This window comes from Glycine soja, chromosome 14 (assembly GCF_004193775.1).
Source record: "Glycine soja cultivar W05 chromosome 14, ASM419377v2, whole genome shotgun sequence".
Lineage (NCBI taxonomy): Eukaryota > Viridiplantae > Streptophyta > Magnoliopsida > Fabales > Fabaceae > Glycine > Glycine soja.
The window spans coordinates 46,110,397-46,127,088 of NC_041015.1; the positions used below are offsets into that span (position 1 = coordinate 46,110,397).

At 32.4% G+C, this 16,692-nt stretch overlaps 2 protein-coding genes across 2 annotated transcripts; one reads left to right on the forward strand and one right to left on the reverse strand.

Annotated features, from left to right (window-relative positions):
• Nucleotides 1-428: 428 nt before the first annotated feature.
• LOC114382976 (cytochrome c oxidase subunit 6b-1-like) lies at nucleotides 429-4,663 on the forward strand. The gene is made up of 5 exons (XM_028342531.1): nucleotides 429-594; nucleotides 1,770-2,036; nucleotides 2,148-2,230; nucleotides 2,328-2,409; nucleotides 4,391-4,663. Exons 1-5 carry the CDS (start codon nucleotides 553-555, stop codon nucleotides 4,442-4,444), a joined length of 528 nt encoding a protein of 175 aa, XP_028198332.1. The 5' UTR covers nucleotides 429-552; the 3' UTR covers nucleotides 4,445-4,663.
• Nucleotides 4,664-6,333: 1,670 nt separating this feature from the next.
• Nucleotides 6,334-13,214, reverse strand: LOC114385361 (thylakoid lumenal 29 kDa protein, chloroplastic-like). The gene is made up of 11 exons (XM_028345407.1): nucleotides 12,961-13,214; nucleotides 12,586-12,690; nucleotides 9,617-9,701; nucleotides 9,484-9,518; nucleotides 9,280-9,345; nucleotides 9,149-9,189; nucleotides 8,222-8,352; nucleotides 7,935-8,041; nucleotides 7,661-7,798; nucleotides 6,795-6,929; nucleotides 6,334-6,679 (listed from the first exon to the last, which is right to left on the reverse strand). Exons 1-11 carry the CDS (start codon nucleotides 13,048-13,050, stop codon nucleotides 6,569-6,571), a joined length of 1,044 nt encoding a protein of 347 aa, XP_028201208.1. The 5' UTR covers nucleotides 13,051-13,214; the 3' UTR covers nucleotides 6,334-6,568.
• Nucleotides 13,215-16,692: the final 3,478 nt, after the last annotated feature.

Below are 16,692 nucleotides of genomic sequence, written 5' to 3' on the forward strand. Positions count from 1 at the left end.
AATCAAATTATGAATATCCATAGTAAAGTTTGTATTGTACAAGCTATAATTTATTTAGAACGAAAAATAACACTATTAAATATAACAACCAAATCTAATAGTGGTATAATTTATCAAACGGTAGAAATCAATCCATGAATATTTTAATATAAAAATTTAAAAATATTTTTTTCTACCACTATACACAGATCAACCCATGTAAAATTATTTTAGTTTTAACTATTAATATCGAGTAGGAGAATTTGTGATGATTTTGGAGGATTATATCCTTAGGATTCAAATCCAGTTTCTTACAAAATTTTCTTACCTTAATTATCATAAGGATCAACGCGGGTAAGATTTGTGATGATTGAAAATAAATATAATTTTTTTTCCTTACATGAACTTAAATAAAAATTTATAATATCTTCTTGACTCTTGAGTATTTTAACCCAAAACCTTACACACATACATCAGAGGGACACGAACTCAAACCGTTTAAGCTTCTCCGAGTTTTGACCTACAACACTCTCGAATCCCCTCTTGTGTGTTGTAGCCGCCCCGTGACCATCAATGGCGGAAACTGCTGTCGACAAATCCCAATCTCTCGCTGAGGTACTCTTTCTTCCTTCATCTCTCTTGAATCTCTTTTCTCCTTTCAATTCCGCTTCCAGAATCTTCGTTTTCATTCGAGTTCCTTTTATCTTATCAATCAATTGGAAATTACAAATCAGACCCTGATTTAGTTAATCCACAATCTGGAGTACTTTGAACTAAATCTTGATTAGGTTTCAACTGTACATTTTTTTTTCTTTGGTAGGATATTGTTTTTAAAGTGCTTCTAGTGTATGTCATTAAAAATTGAAATTTGAGCTTAATGTAATCAATCCATGACATTTTCTGATCTGTTACATCTACCGAAAATTCTAAGCCTGATCTATATCATGGGCGCCAAGTTAAGTCTCTATATTGGCCAAATAACGTTATTCTAGGGTGTATTGTTTTAGGTTTTGGTAGAATTGATGTTAAATTAAAATAATTGAGGTTTGAGACTAGTTTAGAAATGAGAGAATAGAAGGGTTTATTTTTGTTTTGATGATAATGTAAAATCACTTTTGAACTGTAATTATTGATTTGTTTTTGTGGGTATGTACACATTGAATCAGTTTTGTCAACGGAAAAGCAGAAGATTTCCAATTCTCTCAAAAAGTCAAAATCAATTCTACTCATTGCAGAATGATTTTGTTTAAAAAAAGCTCAAACATGAGGAAATACTATTGGAATGAATTTTATCTGCTGCAATTGGGGTTTTGAATCAACCAATCTGACATTAATCTTTCATTCAATTGTTGTATTTAAACCTGCTGTTTATTTTATATTGCTTATAGTATGAGAATGACAAAAATAATTGATACTAGGTAGACAATACAACATTGGGGATTTTGCAAGTTATATATATATGTCTGTATGTATGTATGCGTAGTCCTTTAGTATATGGCTAAATAATGGAGTTGCCAGCTTTATTCACTGTGGATGATAAATCATTTATTTGAACTCCATGTCATGGACATTGGAATCTTCATAGATAGAATTGCTGAAGCATGGTGGCGTTGCTAGCTTCTATCTTTCCAGATAGGTAGTGATGGCCTTTTCCCTGAATTTCCTCAGTTCAATGTATAATGTTTTACGCCTTGACTTTGTGTTCTTTATCATTATGATGGTCAGTCTTCTGTTTTCATATAGAGGGTAAGATGAAGATAGTGAGTGACAATTGTTTTCTTGACTTGCAGGAATATTATGTGAAGGATAAGCAAACAGCTGTAGTTGAAAAACCTGTTGAGGTCAAAGAAGTTGAAAACCCAGAGGAGGCTGCTTCTGAGGAACCCGTTGCTGAGAAAACTGTGGAAGAAACAACTCCTGTTGCCCCTGCAGTTGCTCAGGAAAGCAGTGAAGTCACCCCTCCTCCTGCTGAAGAAAACACTGAAGAGCAAAGTAGTGGAAATGTTGAAGAAAACTCTGGCAATGAAGATGCAGCTGAAGAGACCCCTGAAATTAAGGTAACATTTATTTAATTGAATCACTTTTCTAGAATTGGTACTTGAGTGCATGATAAGCAAGGCCAATATTCCTTCCTTCAATTTGTTCATATTTATGCTATTTTTTTCCAGCTTGAAACTGCTCCAGCAGATTTCCGTTTTCCAACTACAAATCAAACCAGGCATTGCTTTACCCGATACGTTGAATATCATCGGTGAGTCATACTTGGTTGCCTTTTATTTCCACTGAGCTCATTGTTCACACTTCACACACACTATTCATTTATTTTAATCTTCGAAACTCTTGTGCAGATGCGTAGCTGCCAAGGGAGAAGGTGCACCAGAATGTGACAAGTTTGCCAAATATTATCGTTCTCTTTGCCCTGGTGAATGGGTATGTATTTTAGCATTGGACATTGTTGATTATCTGCTAAGTGCTAGGGTCTTCTTGTCTAATGAGATTTATTTACTGACATTTCTTTTTGCTAACATAAAATTTCCATCCGTTTATGGTCTTATTGTATTCTATTTTATGGAAATGGAGTTACATCTTTACTAGTAATATAAATTCTTGTAAAAGATTTTATGATATGCTACAATTTTAGCATTTCTTTTTGTTTTTTTATCCACTTCTCATGATATTTGACTTCATGCTAAATAGAAAAATATTGAAAGATAGACATTGATATCGATGAAAAATGACACTAGAATAACAACCTTAGTTATTAAATATGTAAGGCTGCTTTATGGAGAGGAAGATTTCCTTGTTTTCATGTATAGAGATTAGAGGGAGGTCTTAAGTTGTGGTTAATGTTCCTATATATTAGTAGATGCATGATACTATGGACACTCAGTTTTAATTTCTAGATGTTTAATTTCTATCAGGCTATCAGCTAATCTATCTCTTTATCATCTTTAACATGTTATTATTCCTTCTCAGATAAACCATGCTTCAGTTACATGATAAAGTACTTCATATGAAGATCTTCATTTTCTTTAAATGATTAGAACCATTTTTTTGTTGTTTACAATAATTAAAGCCCCCTTGAACGGAAAAGCCCCACTTGATTGACTTGTAAAGCATTAACAAGAGAATAAACCCAATGTAATAGAGATGAGTGTTATGTTGTATGTGTGGAAATCCTTGACAAGATAGGATCAAGAATGAGTGTGTTAAAGAGTAAGTTGGAATAGTACCTATTGTAGAAAATATGGTAGAGTCTTGTCTTAGGTGGTTTTTGGCATATGTGAAGACCTATAGAAGCTCTAGTAAGGAGAGTAGATCATACGGAAGAGAACTCTATAGCTAGAGAGTAAGTTGGGACTTGGGAATTGATAGAAACATAGATCCAGAGGTGGGCCTTGATATTGGGCCCAAACCAAAGATATGGAGGGTTTACAAAAGAAAGAAAGGAAAGGGAATATAGAATGATAATGGTGACGTGGCTGATGGATGCCTGATGTGCATGGGCGTGTGGCTATATAAGCTGTTATGGTGAGAGAGAATAGAGAGAGAAGAATTCTGTTAGAATTGTGGGGTCATTGTGAGTGACTTGGGGAGCACTGTGTGCTTGGGAATTGATAGTCTTCCACTATCAGTTTGTTATCGGTATTCCTTGCCAATATTCTTGTAATTCTTTCCACCATTTATATACAATTACAAGCACTTTTCATCATTCTGTTATTATCATTACTATTTCATCTAATTTTTCATATATAAACTCATCAGGAATGATAGTACCTATTGTAGAACATATGGTAAATCTTGTCTTAGGTGGTTTGGGCATTTGTGAAGACCTATAGAAGTTCTATTTAAGGAGAGTGGATCATGGAAGATAACCCTATATAGCTAAAGGTAGAGGGGAGAAACATCATGTCATCATTTGATCCATGTAGTTGACCCCACTTGGTAGGAAAATGCCTAGTTTTTGTTGTTGTTAATGTTCTAAACACTTTTGGAGAAGATTAATGTCTGATATAATTCACACAAGTAGTGCGTAGTGATCCGAGCTGGCTTATATATTGCTTAAATTGATTGTCACTTCCCACATGTGTGAGGGCTAACCTCAAGTTTCACATTTAGAACCAAAAAGTGAGTTACTACTTACTTGGCTTTAGAGTTCAAAATTATCATGGGTAATATTTAGTATTTACAGTAACTTGGTATTTTAAATAGATGCTTGATGAATACATTTCCAGTAGCAGTTGCCATCAGGTCAAATAAACATAATTTTGATTTCTTTTTCATTTCTTCTTTTTCTTAATGGCTTATGTAGACATTTCAAAAAAATTGTTTCTTTTTTCCTGTTACTACCAATCTTGAAATTGTGAATATGTGCTAACATCCTGTTTTGATTACTTTGCCTATGCATCAGATTGACAGATGGAACGAGCAAAGGGAGAATGGAACATTCCCAGGCCCGCTGTAGGTGGTGTGCATAACTGAAATGGCTGCACAATTCGTTTTTCAGTATTATATTTCAAATTGCTAGAGATAAACTCCCATACATTTGGGGAATGTACGCATTGGCCTAATAAGAAATTTTGGATATATGTTTGAACTAAGCTTGAGTTATACAATTTTCAGGAAACGCACCTGGTGAAATGTCCAGAGATATATGCTATAATTTGACTGGATTCTTTAAGCTGAGGGTTCTTTGGTATTCTATAAACCCCATCCCCATCCCCTCCGGAATTCAAGATGAAATCCATGTTACTTCAGAAAGAAAAGAAAAACGTTTATTTTTGTCATTTATTTTACCAAGTTTTTGCAATTAAGTAATAGTCTGAGAAAATAATATTCTTTGAACATGAAAACAGATTTACTGTAGCTTTTGTTTGACTTTGGAAAACATGTTATTATTCGTTTTATAAAAAAAAATGAATATTTTGAGAAATAATATGTTGTTCTCTCCCCTTCGAAAAGAATATTCGAACAGTATGCTTCTATGTGGAAAAGAACTAGATGGAAGGAAGAAAGTAGGGTAGAAAATAAGCATAGAGAAAATTAGTAAAAATTGGACAAATTTTCAAGTTTGGATTGAGAGAAAAAGTAGGGAAAAGGAGAAAACGCGAGAGTTTTTCTTTATTTGATTGAATTGTTTAGTGGAAAGGAAGAAAATAAATTAGTGATATATTGTATTTTTTACCCAATAAAATAAGAAAAACAAAGTTTTGCACTGAATAAAAGAGAAATAGATGGGTAGAATTAAAGAGTACATTATTTTTTTACCCAATATTAATTCGTCTATGATTAAACATTGAATCTTAAACTATAGATCAGTGTGTTGACTAGTTCAATAACCATTTTAATTTTAAAAACATTGCATAAAATAGTATAAAGTGAGAGATGAAAGCAGGTTTAAAGTAAGGATTTAAAATATTTAAATGTATAGTGAATCTTTAACGGTACTTCAATTACCAATGATTATTGATTAATGTTCTATGGTGAAAAAGAGTAGTTTTCTTTTTAAGATAAAGGGGAAAAAAAGAGAGTAGTTAAGCTGCTTATTTCATATATATTTTTTTAGAAATGCGTATTTTAATACAATAAATATTTTACAATGTACTAGATCCAGTAAAATAAAATAAAAAATTATAATGTACTAGTAAAATAAAAGACTCTGATGAACAATGGAATATTTATGGTCCCTAAAGTCGGGGACCATTAAGGATTCTCGCAATTTTTAAAAACAAATGGACCATGGGTCAGAATCGTTCACTTTGAAAACAACAGATTATCAATGGAACTAAATTTTGGGATTGGGACCATTGAAACTGCCCCGTTAAAGAATTTTGTTAACCCCACTTGATGGATGCATTTTGCCCCCCTAGAAAATTACTTACTCTATACTTCCGATGGATTTTTATGCGTTTCTTTACAGAACTTTAAAAACACAAAAAAAATGTATTTTTCTAATTATAAATAAAAACAAATTCAACACTGAGTAATGAGTATTTATATAGTTTCATCTGAGATTAGACTTAGACTATAAGACAACTATGTAGTTCCTAATTTTTTTTTTTAAAAGAAATTGGAGTCTAGGTTATAAAAATACAAAATATATATGTTCATGATAAGGGTAACATTTATCTAGGGATAAAATTTGATAACTAATATTAGTATATTTGCATTAATTCAATTTTCAAAAAACTAAACCAAATCAAAAAAAAAAAAAAATACAAACTTTTAAATTTTTTTAGTTAATAGTTTATTTAATTTTTGGTCCTTTAGCCGCATATATGGAAATAAGTTAACAACGTGATTTATCAAGATGCAAAAGTTGAAACTAGTAGCTCTGAAAATCTACGTCAAAACTGCCTCCAAAAGCATCTCCAAACACGCTATTAATCAGTTTAGTGGTTTGTAACAAATTTAGATCGTTTCTTGAACACTCTTAATTATCTCACTACATGTGCATGAATAATTACATAGAAGCTCAAGGTTTCCAGTTAAAAAAAAAAGAGAAAATTTTAAAATAAGTCAAAACTTGAAATTCAAGGTCTGTCTTGAGGAGGAGGAAAATAATATGGTACTACCATATGCTTTACTTTTACAATTTGAGTTTGGTAATGTCGATCTTTGGTGGAGGATATGTATATGCCTCATAGTTGATTTGTTGGCCCAAGGTACTCAGTTTTGTGAAAGTGGTTATCAGATCAACCTATAAAAAAAAGTAAAGCAGCCAAAGAAAACACAAAGTGAATTTTCAAACCAAACAAAAGCTTCAGGAACTTCATTGCTGTTCTGGATGGAGCTATATACATAGAGAAACTTACCTCATAATCTGTCTGAGAGACTGTTTCACGGCTCCGTTGGTATTTCTGAACCCATGGAGCAACATCAGGATCAGTGGCCAATAAGGTCTCTGTTGCAGTCTGATCAGGACCTAAGAATGCAGATAAAACAGCCAGCTGACCAAACACAAAAAGGAAATGAATTAGTAATATAAATGATTATGCTTTTTTTTCCAATTTATTTTTATCCTCTAGTCTCCATTTTGACATTCCAAAAGTCTGCAGCAGTGTGTATGAAAAAACATAATAAGTAAAGTAAAAACACAATGGATCTATGAAGTGTTCAACAAAAGGTGGGAAGGAACAACTTGAGCAAGAAGTTGTAACTTGCAAGGCTAACAACTAGTCCAAGATGGAGGAAACTAACAAATTTGTTAGTATAAGTGAACATTTGTATGGCCATTGAATGGTAAAACCAATGAGTCATGGAACAAGGGGTATCCATATCTTCTCACTTCCACACGATTCGAGTTAAAATATGCAAAGCCTTGATGTTGCTTTTTAAAGCATAATCATCAATTCATCATATAGCATTATAGTTTCGACAGACTTCTATGATCTGGACAAATAATGGTTTATTTAATAGAGAATTCGCTAGACTGAAAATGTCAAGACTTGCTTTTGTGATTTCACCTTGTTTATTTTATTTTAGATGTGAAACTGCTTTCATCTTTTCTAAAGCCACACTGAAGAGGGAAAAATACTGATAGGCTAGGTTGAACTTTGAACTTGCAGCATCTAAACCATGATCACAATTTCTACTCTGAGCTGTGCACATAGATCTTTGATTGTATGTATGACTTACTACATTTCAGTTAGCAAAAACAGCGATGAAATATGTGAAGTACCTGGCGAGGACCAAAGCCTACAGCAACAAACTTGTCTTTCATTTCCTGTACACTTGCCTTCTCCCATATTGGAACTCTTCCCTCTGGATCTGGGTCTTGAGTATCAGCCCTACCAAATTGCCTATCGAACAAACCCCACTGTTCCACAATAAAAATTGTATGAGTTTGCGAATAAGTAAAGATATTATTAAGCATATTATCAAACAAACCTACATTTGAGGATTGCCACCATAGAGATGTTAGTAAGCAGATTATAAGTAAAGAATATGCAAACCTGCCCATTCGATCCGTATGCATTGTACAGTGTTTTCCCTTTCTCCTCATTTCCACCACATTTTCGAATGGCAGCAGCTAAAAATGTAGCCTTGGCAGCACTTTGCGCTACAAAAATTAAGTCAATAAAGTCAGGGGAATTAGAACATATCTCCACAACTTCTACCCACCATAATCACAAATAATTTTTAAATAAGAGATCATATTTAACAGACATAGAATATACATGTGAAACAAGTATTGTTAATATCTATTAACCATTAACTAGGTGATGATAAAAAGTATAACCTGCAAAGTGGATCAGATCTGCATAGGAAATGGGTCCACCTTTGGAATATGAGTCTATTTCCTTTTTTGCTTCCTCTAATAAATTCATGGCAGCAGAAAGCCCTGTATTTTCTGGTCTACCTATTTCTGAGCTTCAGGCAGAATAAGAAAAATAAAAAGGAGAAAAGATTATGATTATTAGCAAGTAATGAAGCCAAAATTTCTGATGCATACAAGTGAAGGAGACCAGAAATTTAAGATACACTACTAATAAATAAGATAATAAATAAGAAAGCACAGCTTCCAATGAAAAAAAAAAATCACCTTCTAAGAAGAGAGGGAAAACCTAAAAAAGCAGGAGTAATGGATGCAGCAATAACAACAATCTCAGTGTACCTTAACTAGTAGACAAACTGTTCTATAAAGAGAATTACAAAATCCACCTACGGTTATTTTTGTTAACATCATTGAATGTAAATTAAGGGGTTGTTTCATTTGAGAAAACGTTTTTTGTTTGCACTTTATTTCCTTTTTTCAGAAGTTTGTATAGAAAACAATGAAAACAGCTTTTTTATTGTTTTTAATTTGAGCATTGCTATTTCGTACGATTCTTTTGTAGAACCAATTGCATGAAACAGTACATGTCTAATTTTGAACCAATAACATATCAACAGTTACACTTGACAGAATTCAAGACACCAAAATTTGAAAAAACAACCAATAAGCTTGTTTCGTATATCTTTTACATAAATACTTTCATACCACTTAGCATTTTCCTTTTAATTTTCATTTCCTGTTTTCACTTTTTCCTATATAAACTTCAGAAAATAGGAAACAAAGTAAAAATAGAAAATGAAAACAGAAAACATTTTCTCAAACCAAATGCCCACTTAGGTTCTATTAGTTATAGGGTACAATCTCATGAATATTAAACCCGGAAAGAAGTACCTGAACCGTATAGAGCCATTTGGACCACCCGATTTTGTTGCCTACAAACTTAAGCATCCGCAATCAGTATTCATTTTAAATGATGGAAAACAACTATGGTGCAGATGTACACACTTGTGTGTTTTTCTCACCTTATCATAAGTCAAAGCATCATTTAGAGCCAGTGTCAGTAAGGATGGGATAAGATCAGGATTTCCCTGAAAAACAGTCCTATGTCAAATTAGATTATATCCACAATAGGAGTTCTATTTTCTGGATGAATAAATAAATGCACCTTAGGAATTGCATAAATGTATAGTCAATTTTTACAGTTAAATGCAAGTCAAATATTATACCTTTATGGCTGTAAAAAGTGTTTCCTTAACCTTAGCTGTAAGAATAGAAAGAACTAACTCAGCTAAGATGAGAGATCAGTTGAATTTGACATGACTAATAGTCACATGAACATGTAGACCTAAAGAATCTTACATTGAAATTCAGAACGCTGTCTGCGCTGTATCAAGTCAGCAGCATTAGCCATTCCAACAAGCGATCCGGAGCTTCCAATCAATTCCTAAAAACAGATACAACTGACCGAAACTCATCATCACATTAATCTTATTCACAAGTATATATTGCATTAGATACTCAAAAGAACAATGCTATATGAAAACAGAAACAAAAGAAGGTAACAAATATGAAGAACCACTGGATTCCATGTTGACTGTAGAAAATTTGGATTAATCACGAGGCACGAGGCAAATCTAATGGTGCAACATGTTAGCCTTCCTACTTGAATTACTCTGTGATGATAACATAAAACTTGGAACAAAAGAAGAAAATAACACACACATAAAACTTGATGACTTTTTTGATTTCACTTGGACTTTGTCCTGAGACTTAGTTGTGCAAGATTTTGCAAAATTATCTCTAAAAAATAGAAGATGAAATGCTGGAAGCTATGGGAAGAAGAGATGTTCTTTTTTTCAAGGATGAGCTAGTGCAATCTTGAGATTCTTGACGTGCAAATCCTTAAAGAGAATTGAAGCTGTACCAGTTTTGTTTTATAAAAAATGACACAGGGATCTTTTCAAAGACAATTGCTGGACCTATCTGTAGAAGATTATATTACACAACAAAATTGCAAAGAAAAATGGCTAAGAAGTAAATCTACTAAAGAGTCCATGACTTTGTCCTGATATGAGTTGCTGCAATTTGTTGGTCTAAAACCACTTATTAGATGAGACACTTGAAAACTGAAAAGGCTATGACCTATCTGGTGAGCATTTTTTTGATGCAAAAAGTCTTAATCCAAATGAGTCTAGAGCCTATTGGAATGTCTCACACACTTCCAAAAGATCTTGTAATGTTCAAATATTGTAATAAAAAGTGAGGCATCCAGATCAATAAGCTATCTTTTGGAAAATATCTCATTAGTCATTAAAGGACGGGCTTTCATTTGAATTTTGTCCTTGTGCAGATAAAAAAGAATGCTGCAATGACTATGCAATTTCTATAAATGGTCAGCTCCTTGGACAGGATAAAAACTAACTAGACAAGTTTTCTTTCCACAATAAAGCTTCTTTGAAGACTCAATCTTCTTGTACTCATTCAGTTAGTTAGTTGAATGCATTTACACTAAACAAGAGTGTTCAATCTTTCTTAATCTCTTGTAAATTTGAGTGTGGGTGTTTAATCAAGGATGTATGATGTAGATTGGGTCATTATCTAGTTAACTATTATTTAGGGATTTTGGTTAAGTTTAGATGTAAGAATTTTGCCTCGTCTTTTGATTTGACTAGTTTAGATTTTATTTTTTTAGATATTATTTGATTTGTTGGTCTATGTATCATAAACCTTAACCAGCTTAGGTTATTGAATAATATTGATGTTTCCATTATTTAGAGAGAATCTGAAATTGGGTTGGAGAAGCACTCAGCCCTAGAGTACTCTAGGTTTAGCAGGGAGCACCCTGCCAAGAGAAGCACTCTTGGATTTGTTTTCCATTCTATTCCATATCAGTCAGAGCTAGGGATATTGGTTTGAGAGAGACCATGGGGCTAACGGTGAAGAGTTATGGTGCAACTAATTGTTAAGGCTAGACGGTTCAAAGACTACTAAGTTATCAGATAGTGGAAAAACCTCACATTGGGTGGGGACTAGATGTAGCTTCCATGTTAGAGATCAAATGTTATGAGCAGAAATTCTGCTCAATGGATCCTAGCGTTCGAGGTCTAGGTACCTCCAGAAAGAGAGATTAAGGAGAGGAAAATTCTTATCGTATTGCTTCCTTCCAATTACATTCTCGGTTCATATATATAAGCATCTAATGCACAGCTAATTTATTCTTTCCTCAGCAGTAGTGGGTCCATAACCCTCAGGTCCTAGGGAGCAAATAACAGAATGAATAACAGAATGGATATTCTAGCAGACAAGGCATCTTCTCCTTCCAATGACATACTGCCAGCTCAGCTTTTAGGTGCAGGATGAGTCACGAAATCATCCAAGTGGTGTGGCCTGCTCGATTTCCTTTTAGTGCTCGTCTCCTTCTTGTCTGCTAGCCATTCTTCTGTGCTGGGTTGCTTCATCATGACATCAAACCTGCATAAAAATCCTTGTGCAAGCACTTTCTTCCATTTCTCTCTCATTTTTGGTTTTATTGGTTGCTCTTGTTTGTTGAAATTTTCATTTTTGTTTTCTGACATCTGCCATCTCATGGCACAGATAAGAAGCTACTTGCCAGCCATCTGTCTTACTTTTATCAGTGGTGTTTTGCTGTGTTAAACATCTTATAGGTATATGAGCTACCTAACTGACATCTGAATCTTATTAATTATTTTTCTATTAAGTGACTCATTCTCTACATAAGCTAAAGTTATATTATAGTTACCAGTATTACACTTATAATTAGTTTTTCCCCCCGCTCCCTCCTCAGATCTTCTTCCACCAATACAATGGGTATGAATTGTTTGTATGGGTAAAATGATGTTTATATATCATTAAGCCATTAAAAAGTCATAGGTGTTGGGGGAAAATGAAATAGAGAAGACTATTCGCCTATCCCGAGTCATTTTAGGCAATATTGTTGCAGTAACTCTTAAAGCCCATCATCACCAACCAAAGAAAATTTGACAGAGCTTCAATTATGGAAAGGAAAAGAAAAAGAGAACAAAATACAGATAACATTGTTTCAAGACCAGAATTAACATTTGCAAGCAAAACATTCCCACCATAACCACTGTTAAGTGAGAACAAACATCCTAGTGAATTCATGTAAAAAAACATGAAATTGTAAAAACATGAACTTAATAGTTGTACCAAAAAAAAACAGTTGTACAAATAATGATTCTATTTGTATTAGTAAAGCATATTGGAAAAGGTAAATAAGAAAATAAAAAGAGAAAAAATATAGGGAAAACTTTGGATTTTCCAAAAATTTGTAGTAGAATGGCTCTTACCAAGCCAACGGTTGCCCCAGCGCATTTAAGAATTTCTCTCCTTCTCCAATGGAACGGCTCTTCATCACTAACATTGCTTATGGTTTTATTACAACAAATGGACACCTAAGAACACATTGAAGTATTGAACAAACAACGGTTATAACCGACTTAACAATAAGTAAGAAACAGTTGAAGTTAAAATGGATGACAAAAAAAAGAAGGAAGGAAAAGTTGAAGTTAAAATGATCGAGTATTTCTTTGCCATATCGATGCAAAATTCCAAACCCATTTCTCAAATTCTCATTATTAATTCACAAAGCGACATAACAGCATCCGTGAACTGGAACTACATTGTATGTTGACAGACACTAGTAGATCAAAGTGGAAACTTACTGAACGAGGTTGGTATCTGGTGGAGGGTGGTGTATCATAAGCAACGAGTGGAAGCAGGGAAGGGCAAGTTGAGAGGAAGGAGACACCCATTGTTTGCTGCAATCACAACTACCTTTGTTTGGTGTCGAGAGAGAGAGAATGCAAAAGCAGAAAATTAAATGGAAGTTATTCAAGTTATGTGGTGGAGTGTACAAGGTCACATGAACATGATATGCGTTATCCAGAGAAATCTGTAACTATTGGATTGTCTCATATCTGACCCAATCCTCACATATATTTGACCCAACTATGTCACTAAACTAAACTATATGTAGTATAATAGTACCAAAAAGACTACACACATCATATTAACATATTTCATTCATTTTTAATATTTTATTTCTAGAAAATTATAAATAATTAGTGTGCGTTGAAATTTTTATAATATAAATCAATCAGTGTTAATATAGTTGTTAAAATAATTATAATAAAAGTCGATAAATTTATAGCTTATTTAGGATTTTTTTTTATCCAAATAAATTTTTAATGTAAACTTTCTCAAAAATTGACTCAGGACAATAAAAAAAGTTTCCCAAAATATGAAACTAAGCTAAGCTGATGGTATGATTTTTACTTGAAGCTCTTCTAAGAGCTTTTATAGAAATAAAAAAATTAATGAAACTGATTTGTCCAAACATCATTTCTAAGCAAGAAAGGACTTACACTGGTATAGAAGTTCCCACAATCTCTTTTCATGGGATCTTAATTAAATATTGAAGAAGCCAAACAATGAATTTATACCGGTAGATAAACAATGGAGGATGCACATATAGTTTATCAAATATTTTAGCCATAAAATTAGTTTATAAAATACTTAAATTGCTGTCATAACAGTTTTCAAAGATTTTGGTATCAAATTAGTTACAAATTTAATCTATCACTACGTTTGTTTCTGAAAAATCTAAAATGTTTTCATATTTATCTTATAAAGAACTAAAGTAAGGATAAATATATTTAAAAAAACTAATTTGGTTACATTTTAATTTTTTTATCAACTAATTTAATAACAAAATCTTCCAAAAATTTAAAGTTTAAATAAATTAAATACATGCATTAAAATACTAAGGCTTCTTATTTCATAACAACAAAACACTTTTTCACTCTTTCATACACTAAGGGAATTTCACTCGAAAAAAAATGTTTCGTACTAATGATTTGAGTCCACAACCACATGTCTAAGTATATGAAATCTTGTAGCACTTAATTACTAATGAGACCATCTTGATTAGTATTATACCAAAAAAATTCCATCATAGTCACTAATATAATTAGATTTGTTTTTCATTTGACAAATTTAGTATTTTCAATTTCAAGTAAGGTCAATTCAAGATAATCAAATCCTTTTCTATCATGTGGGAAAAGTTTGTTTCACAAAATGTACTTCTAAATAGTTATTTTATAGATCCTATATCTATTTATATGAAGAGAAAATCATATGATTAGAGGATTCTTATTTGTACAAATGGTACTTCGATCTTGGTCACTCAAGAACTTTGGTCTCCACCTGATGAAAAATATGAGATCACATCTTATGGACTCATTCAAAATAAGTATGATCTACTTAGAAGTAAAAGATACTTTGATGAGATCTTCACGTAGTAGTTAGTTTGATAATGATTGAGTAATATTACTTTCTTCTATTTGAACTTCGAAATCTCTTAAACATGATTCAAAAATAAAATATTAATTATAAATCATTTTATTAGAGCATCTCCAATAAAGTTCATCTAAGCCACTCAATTTATGCCACCTCAATCTTAAATAACTCAATTAATTTTTTCTCCAATTGATATTTTTATTAACAAGTTGCTTATTTCACAAATATTCTATTTATTTCTCCTATATTTAAGACAAAGCTAAGCAATGAGGAATAATTACTTATATAAACAACTTTCTTTAATTTTAAGCAACTCAAAATCACATGTGACATATTAAAACAAATTTTTTTGTTAAGCAGCCCATTAAGCAAACCTTATAGTGTGTTTGGATGGAGCAATCTAACAGGGAAATTTATTTTTTCAAGGAATTTAAAATGATTCATAATAAAATAGCTTGTTTGGATAAAGTATTTGAAATGAGATTTAATTTTTGGTATTTTTATGAATAATTTTGATTGACTAAAATAGTGGGATTTCAAATTCTCTTAAAAATATAGAATTTGAAATTCTTTTCTCGGAGATGCTCACTCTAACTCACGTTCTTACTCGCGACTCTTTCACGCTCAACACTCACAACTACGGGTGACCAAAGTTTTTAAACTCGATATCGACATAAGTTGTTTTTCACTGACGTTGACAGAGATTTTTCGGTCAGAATTTTTTTGTATGATGTCAATCAAAGTTATTTTTTGCCGATAATCGCTAAGATTTTTTTTAGATGATGTTGGTTAGGGTTATTTTCTCCCTGTTGCCAGTCATGGAAAATTTTTGCTAACGTCGGCCAAGGATTTTTTTGGTCATTATCATCCAGATTTTTTCAGTTGATGTTGACCAATGATTTTTTTGGTCGACGTTGGCTAGGTTTTTCTAGCCAACATCAGCCAAAACTATTTTTTAGCTAATATTGGCTAGGGTTATTTTTTAGTCGATGTTAGCTAGGGTGTTTTGACTGATATCAACTAGATTTTCTTAGCCGACGTCGGTTAGGATTTTTTTGCTAACATCAACTAGGGTTTTTTGGCTGACATCAGCCAAAGCTATTTCTTAACCACATTAGCTAGGTTTTTTGGTTGATGGTGGCTAGGGTTTTTTTTGCTAACACCAGCTAGGTATTTTTGATCGACATCGGGCATGACTATTTTTAGTCGACATTGACTAGGTTCTTATAGTCGACATCCATTAGAGTTTTTTCGATCGACATCGGTCAAAATAATTTTTTAGCCAACATCAATCAAGGCTATTTTATAGTCGATGTTGGGTAGGGTTTTTTGTTCGACATCGGTCAGGGCTATTTTTTAGCCAACTGCGACTAGGGATTTTTCGACCAACATTGACCAATGATGTTTTTCAGCCGACATCGAGTAGGTTCTATTGGTCGACATCGACCAAGCTATTTTTCAGTCGATACTGGGTAAATTTTTTTGTCAACGCCTGCTAGGATTTTTTAGGTTGACATTGGCTAAAAATAGCCTTGGTCAATGTCGTTCGAAAAGACCCTAGCCGGTGTCGACCAAACAAACCATAGCCAACATTGGTAAAAAAATCTAGCCAACATCAGCTGAAAAATAGACTTAAGCAACGTTAACAAAAAAATAGCCCTGACTGACGTCAGGTGACAAATATTCTCAACATACTTTGACAAAAAAAACTCTATTTGATATCAACCGAAAAAATAGTCTTGGTTGATGTCGGTTTAAAAACATCACTGGTTGTGGTCAGACAAAACAACCCTAGTTAAAATTATCAATATTTTGTATTTATAAATTATTAAAAATTAAAAATATTTTTAATTAATATTTTAAAATTAGATTGTGTTTATATTTTATAAAATTTAACATTAAAATTTAATCTATTTAAAATATAAAATTGAAATTTTGTATATGGAGGAAATTGAATTGCCCTATCTAAATAAAGAATTTAAAATGAAAAAAATAAGAATTGATTTATCCAAACAAAACATTTAAAAAATGAAAGAAATTAAAATTAAAGTAATTCAAATTTTAGACATTTTAAATTTTTTAAAATTTTAAAATTT